This window comes from Zea mays, chromosome 1, assembly GCF_902167145.1.
Source record: "Zea mays cultivar B73 chromosome 1, Zm-B73-REFERENCE-NAM-5.0, whole genome shotgun sequence".
Classification (NCBI taxonomy): domain Eukaryota; kingdom Viridiplantae; phylum Streptophyta; class Magnoliopsida; order Poales; family Poaceae; genus Zea; species Zea mays.
In genome coordinates, this window is record NC_050096.1 from 80661365 (window position 1) to 80668635 (window position 7271).

At 43.6% G+C, this 7271-nt stretch overlaps 1 protein-coding gene across 1 annotated transcript; it reads right to left on the reverse strand.

Moving 5' to 3' along the window:
- Positions 1-2156: 2156 nt before the first annotated feature.
- Positions 2157-6152, reverse strand: LOC100501202 (uncharacterized). The gene is made up of 12 exons (NM_001351955.1): positions 5951-6152; positions 5598-5875; positions 5200-5273; positions 5032-5126; positions 4563-4660; positions 4354-4437; positions 4177-4257; positions 3981-4085; positions 3518-3613; positions 2990-3069; positions 2762-2850; positions 2157-2677 (listed from the first exon to the last, which is right to left on the reverse strand). Exons 1-12 carry the CDS (start codon positions 6084-6086, stop codon positions 2340-2342), a joined length of 1554 nt encoding a protein of 517 aa, NP_001338884.1. The 5' UTR covers positions 6087-6152; the 3' UTR covers positions 2157-2339.
- Positions 6153-7271: the final 1119 nt, after the last annotated feature.

Genomic DNA, 7271 nt, shown 5'->3' on the forward strand with positions numbered 1-7271 from the left:
GAGCTTCCTATAAACTGTAGCGGGTTTTTGGAAGCTAGTGGAACTTTGTAAAGGCCTCGTAGTGTTGCCCTGCCGCGCTTCCTAGGTAGAGGTGTATGGGATTCGCGACCCCTTGGCAGATGGGTAGCATGACTTGTGGGTAAAGGGTACAACCTCTGCAGAGTGTAAAACTGGTATACTAGCCGTGCTCGCGGTCATGAGCAGCTCAGGACTCTTTGATGTTTAAATTATGGAACTTAAATTCAATTTTGTCATTTGCATTGCATGAGTTTATTATTAATTTTGTTCTATTACTTTACTTATGGTTTGGTATTTACTTACACTTAGTAATTGCTAATAAAATTTTGACCAACTACTTAAAAGCAATGCTCAGCTTTAACCCCTATCGTTGATTAGCCTTACACATCACATGAACTCACACCTTTGTGAGTTTATGTCCACTGGTTCCCCACAACTTGTTGAGCTATGATCATGTGTGAGCTCACCCTTGCTGTCTCACATCCCCCCCACAGGAGAAGAGCAGGTGGTTCAGGAGGAGCCACAAGGCGAGGAGTATGATCTGATCTAGGTGGCGTTTCTCAGATGACATTGGCGCCGACGATCCTTAGTTCGTTTCATATTCGTTATTTTATTTTGTAATAAGTCTTCCGCTATGTAATAGATACTCTGATTATTATGACATTTATCTCTATACACTCTGTTATTATATATGTTGTCTTTTTGGCGCATGTATGAGATGCACCTGGCTTTGTTCCTTAAAGCCGGGTGTGACATTACCTATTCGGATACACCTAACCTTTTCTACCGTATTCCTTGATCAAACTTGGGTATTATACTTTACCTTCGTAGCTATGTCATTGCTACAACTTAACTTTATGCAGTCACTCCTGTATGATACTAATGTTCTAAATGGTAAGTTTACGTTATTGTTGTTAACCTGATGGTTAAACAAGATTATTGCATATTAATTGGAACATAGAGTGACCACCCGGGAAAACAGTGCTACCATGAGAACTATCATGGCTCTGATCTTGGCTAAATAACTAGGGAAGTCTTATGTTGGGTGCTGATCGTAGTCGACCAGAACGGGAGCATCTGGCAAGCGCTTATAATCTGGCTCAGGCAGATTGGATACGGGCATAGTTCTCAAAGCTTTACCCTATAGTCTAGTCTATAAGTTGGTTACGTTAGGTGTGCTTTATATAGTTTGACCATTTCCAGCATTTGCGTAATGAGGACTCTAGGGAGAAGCCTCATAGTGAGACCCTAGCCATTCACCTCGAAAGTGAATACGGGTCTAGCTAACCCGGGCTAGAAGGGAATCACGACTCATGGGTAAAGATGCGCCATCTCTGCAGAGTGTAAAACTGATATATCAGCCAGTGCTCACTGTTATGAGCATCCTGGACTCCTCACATGATAATTGAACTTGAAGATGGAAATAAATCGAGATCCGATGATCTGCCAATGGTTTGCTTAAGTGGTTTCACTTAAGTGTTTTTATATACTCTTATACCTTTGTTTAATAGGAATACTTGTGATTCACACTTATTAGTAAGACATGTGTTGTTAATAAAATGTTGACCAACTAAAATGCTTACTGCTCAACCTTGGTCTCATCTTGTTAAACTTGCATTAATTTTCCCCCACTTGCTGAGCCCCGACCATAAGTGAGCTCACCCTTGCTTAATTTTGATCAGAAGTTTGCAGATGAAGTTATGATGCTGAGCTCCATAGATGCTAGTCTAGTAATACCCCCGGTCATCTTCCTGTGGATGGATGTTCATATTTCGTTGTACTTTGATGAATAAAGGTTAAAACATTATGTCTGTTTGAAGTGTAATATGTTAATATAATCGTTATTTACGCTTTTATGTATTGTTCTTTTGATATATTATACTTATAACGTAATATATGTGTGAAAATAGATCCTGTCACATATATGCTATACACCTGTCTCTGTCACACATATGCTATTGTCCTCATAAAACGGGTGTGACAGAGCCGCGAGAAGGCCACACATCGACCGCATCTTCCCCTACCACTCCATCTCCTCCAGCCTCTCCTACACCGATACAGGGTGTGCGTCTTTTATTTTTCGTCTCTCCCTTTTGCTGTGTGAGTTCATGATCCGTTGAAAGGGGCAGGGGTACATGTCTCCTGTTTAACTGAGACTTCTCAGATGTGGTGAGATTCAAATAAATGTAATCTTTCCATGATACATAACAAAGAAGAGTTCTTTTAATGGTTCATCTCCAAAGATGCAATCTTTTAGGGTTTAGGGTACACAGCCAATTTTCCCTAACAATATGGCTTTAACCAAACTTGAGGATACTGATTTAAAATGGCCAGAGGTCACCCCAAAGTGACTTACGGGCCTGAAAATGCAAGGTAGGGTTCTTGCTTCGGGTGACAACTACACGCTCAAATGTGCCTTCGGATGCGTCCCGTTTGGTGGAACGGCATACATCCATTTGTACTTGCCTCCCTCTTCGCATGGGGCTGTATATAATCCGGCCCCAACCTCCTCCAAGGTCAGCACGAACCGTTTGTTCCGCCTCTGCTTCTTCACTGTCATGGAAAAGACTTAATTCATGTTCATCTGAAGCATATGGTACCAGACTGTCCCCACCATCGACATGAACCTCTTCGTCTTCCTCGCTTGGAAATTGGTCGTCTGAGAAAAAGCAGGGACCAGAAACATGATTTTCAGAAACCACATGTACAAAGAACCCGACGAATAATCATGAATAAATATTACCATAGTCGATGACAAGATCTTCTGGCTTTCTCTTGGCATTGCGTTCTTTAAGTGTCTCAAAGTTCAAGTCATCAAGCGGCCAAGCTTCCCTATTATAGAGAAGGGATTCTTACTTAAAGTCGAACATAAGCATACAGGATCACATGGCAACTTAAACAAAATGCATTAACAAAAATGAATGTTTAGAACAATAAGTAATCTGGAAAACGTGAACTTCAAAGCTCTTACTCTGGGCGTTTGCCTCTTCTTAAAGCAACATAGCAAAACTTTTCGTCCTCAAAACCACGTAAAGGCACACCTTTTGACCTCTGTAACAAATATAAAAGAAAAGGGAGATAAATGAAATTAATGGCTACATAGTTCAATAGTCTCGTTAATAGGTCAAAACATATTTTCAGATGCAGATGCCTACACTAATTTTTTTTAAGTATTCTGATGTTGTACGGAGAGTGTAAAGCACACATTTTAATACACACTCTGGATCCTACATCAGACACTGCCACAACTCTTCATGTTTAAAGCTGTGCGATCTTTGCTGGAGCATAAAAGCATATGCATGAACATCTATATTATATGAAAAGCAAGCACAGAGCAACAGCACGGCAAGCAAGCACAGAACAACAGCACGGCATCTTTTATCTGTGGTGCATGGACCGTGATATTCTTTAACTCCTTTTACTGACTCAAATGTAAGACATTAAAACTGTTTCTCATACAAGGCATAGCAAATAACCAAGAAAAAGATGAAGAAAAAACCTTGAAGGCACGTTGAGATGACGTCCTCTCCAATCTCTGGACAAAGTGGCAGTACTTGTCTGAATTCTCCAAAGGACATCGACCATCATGAGGACACTGAGATGGAGATTGGAATTATTAAAAACTCAGCCCTGGGAGAAAGACGACCACAGGTATTGATAACAGAAACTTTCTCGCTGCAGGACCAAGAAAACACCCAAAATGCCTGCCTACCACAGAGCATCTGTCCAGGAGGTAACTAAGACCCACTTGCAGGCCACTTATATCTCTGGAACAGGCGAACAGCAGGGGTGACGGGTGTTTCTCTCAATCTAGCCCCAGAAATTCGCTCTGGAGTCGAACCCAAGCCACTGGGGTGCCAATAACTACTAAGGCATTACAACCACTAGGCTACAAGCCCTTTCGTGAAATTGAAGTTAGTAGTATTGGAGAAATAAATACAGTATTTATGATCCCAACTTACAGGGGCAACCACAAAAGACCCATTTTTCAATGAGACTTTTTGTGCTACGATACTCTTCATGCTACTTGGAGGACGGCTTGAGGATTTTTCAATTTTGCGACACTTCTGGAGAATACAAAATTATGTAAATAAACTGTTACACAACCAGGAAATATGTGAAAGAATTGTGTCGGCACATTTAGTGAGTGGAACATACTCTTTTTTCCATCCAAAGAATATAAGAGCGCATTTGACTTATGATCTTTGCTCCTTGAGGTGTCCCAGGCTCTAACAAAACCTAAACATGCACATTGTTTACTTCAGATACAAGTAACTGAAAAAATTATCACCCACACATGCAACTACATTGAGAGGGCTGGGGGTTCGATTATACCAAAACATCACTCGTCAGGTCCCAAAGCTGGCGCACTATTGTGATTCGGTCACTCAAAGAAGGAATCTCGCCAAGTGCATAAGACTGTAGGTTGAAGGAAGACAGTATTCAATAAAGGTTGGAAGATTACGATCACCAACCATAAATAAACTGAATAAAAATGACTTGTTGATCTGAAGTAGTCCCACAAAGAAGTAAATATAACTTACTGATACTACAAGATCATGGCCTCGCTCATGTTTTTCTATTTTGCGGTTCAACTCTTGGATGCTGTCATAGCTGTGAATAAGTGGCAACCCCTTCAGATCTATAAATATTTGCCACATAAACAGTAATAATTAGCATTCATTACAGAATCCACAAATTAAAAAGATATGAATAAAGCAATTAACACTTGTATGACACTGAAGCAGCACCATGCTCATGTAAGACAAAATAATAATGAACTTTTCCAGATAAAAGTGCAAGACTCAGATTTACATTGTAGAGTTTATATAACTTTATGGCGCATGGTCAGTGACTGTGTTATGATTTACATTATTTACAGTAAGACTAAAATTCCTACATGCTTGCAAGTTGCAACACATATACCACTTTGTGCCACCAGAGCGTCAGCCAATCAATTGGACAATTGAATACAAATCCCAACAAGTAAGCAAAAGCGAGAGTTAAGCTTACTGTCGAGAAGACTCTGCCCTGCTCTTTGCATTTCCTTGGAAGGCTCGACCAGGTTAACCCTCTCTATTGATTTTGGCCACACTGCCCTCATTGCCCTGCTTTCTCATAGACATATTAAGCCTGTGTAAAAAAAACAGCAATAACAGATGTAAATCAGGACATCCTTACCAAAGAGCTGAACTTGGCCCGGCGCCAAAATCCAACACCTTGGCAGGCGCAAACTCTGGCAACCTTCGTCTAACCTGCAAAGCCCATGAAGCGGTCCATGAACGTGCAACGTTAATAGGGTGTTTTATTTGAAAAATGAGTTGGTTCATCATCTTCTCACTCCTCATTTTTTTTGTTTAGTTTGTAGAATTAAATATGTTGATTTATCATCACCTAATTCCTCATAATTAGTTAGTATTAATATGAGGAATGAGATCATCCTACCAAATTTAAATTTGAGGAATGAACCTATCATGCACCAACTCATTTGGAATATAGTGATTCCTCAAACCAAACGCCCTATAAACAAACTCAGCTCGGTAAGGACGGTAGAAGCAGCGAGTTCTGATGGTAGCGACCTCGCGTAGCACGCGGTGGCACGCGGCGTAGATGGCTGGCATGCGTGACGCGACGTAGGCAACTGTCTCGTCCTCGCGGTACCGGAGGCCAATATCGCCGTAGGCCGACCGCACCTTCCAGCGCGCCGACCGCTGCTCGGCGCCCGACGGCGCGTTGGGGTCGTCGAGGAGCGCGGCGCGAGTGGCGGCCGCGGCTAGCTCGGCTCCGGTGCCCTTGGCGCGGTCGAAGGACGCCGAGAGCAGCAGCACCTTGCGGTTCATGTGCGCCCTGTCCTGGTCTGTGCGAGCGAAAGGGGTTAGCAGGGGAGGCAATCAGTCGAGCAGGTGGCGCGCGGGGCGCGTCTATCGGTTACCGCGGAGGTAGCGCTTGATGGCGCGGCGGAGGGAGAGGGGGACGAGGTGGATGCCCTGGGACTGCTTCGCCGCCGTGCGGAGCGTCTCCGGCGTCAGCAGCCGTGGCGCCGTCTCCGGCAGGAGTGCGGCCGCCATGTGTCGTCACGACTCTCGCGGCGGCGCTAGGACCGTGGTTCCGTGAGCGACACAGGGTTCAGGAAGGGACGCAGTGAGAGAGGAGAGACGCACATAGAGATGGCCAAACGGGCCGGGCCTGCTGAGCCAGCGGGCTTAATTTTCTGTCCAAGTTCGGCCCGCAGCGGGTCTAAACGGGCCGAGCCGACCCGTTTAGCACGAAAAAAACGGGCCGAAAAGCGGGCCGGTAAGCACATTTTAGTGTAAAAAACGGGTTTAACGGGCTTAGAGGTAAACGGGCCGTGCCGCGCTAGCCCGCCGTGCCTAGTTTCCTGTCAAGCCCGCCCGCTTATTCTACCGTGCCGGGCTCGGACCGGACCCAAAAAGCGGGCTTCGTGCCGGGTTCAAGTGCCTCGTGCTTTTTGGCCATCTATAGACGCAGAGCTACCAAAGGGAGGACGGCTCGGATCGATCGAGGAGGCGCACCGTCCGATCGGACATGGGCGGCGCAAGACCATTGTGAGCATGAGAGGTTGCATTCTTACAGAAAAAACCCTCTTTTATACCTGTTTTACATGTTAAACCTGATGCCTTAGCAAAGCAAATAAATAGATTTTTCACGGGTATGCTGAAAAAAACTCGACCTCAACGAGCCGGCTTAAACTCACAGCAGCTCGATGTTCATAACAAGCTCGAGCCGAGCCTGTTTTTGTGGCTCGTTAAAAGAGCGAGCCAACTCGACTCGGTTAGTTACGGCTCGTGAGCTGACTCAATCCAACAACAAAATGTTACATAAAATCCTAATTATGTTATAGTGTTAATATAAAATATACAATTAGTTTATGTTATTTAAGATTAAGTACAGAATTAATCTACTTTCTATATTATATTAGTAATATATTTATTTAATAATTTAAAATATGTTATTAAAATTATTTTTGAGATTTTATATTATAATTTAGAGGGTGAGCTCAAGCTTATGACTAGACTCGATAATCCGGTGTTGGGGGCCTTCGGTTTCCGAAGGTCCTCAAAGACATGATTTAACAATGTTTCTGGAGTATAATGTGTGAACAGGTATCTTCGGACTAGAGATGTCAATGGGGACCCGATACCCGCTAACCCGTGGGGAATTCCCCTATTAGGGTACGGGTATGGGACAAAAATTGTACCCATGGGTATGGATATGGGACAAAATCTCCACCC

Coding starts and splice junctions, on each gene's coding strand:
- LOC100501202 (NM_001351955.1), bottom strand. CDS start 6,086: ATGGCGGCCGCACTCCTGCCGGAGACGGCGCCACGGCTGCTGACGCCG. Junction 4,438..4,562: donor GCCATGATCTTGTAGTATCA/GTAAGTTATATT, acceptor TTCAACCTACAG/TCTTATGCACTTGGCGAGAT. Junction 4,258..4,353: donor ACCTGACGAGTGATGTTTTG/GTATAATCGAAC, acceptor GTGCATGTTTAG/GTTTTGTTAGAGCCTGGGAC.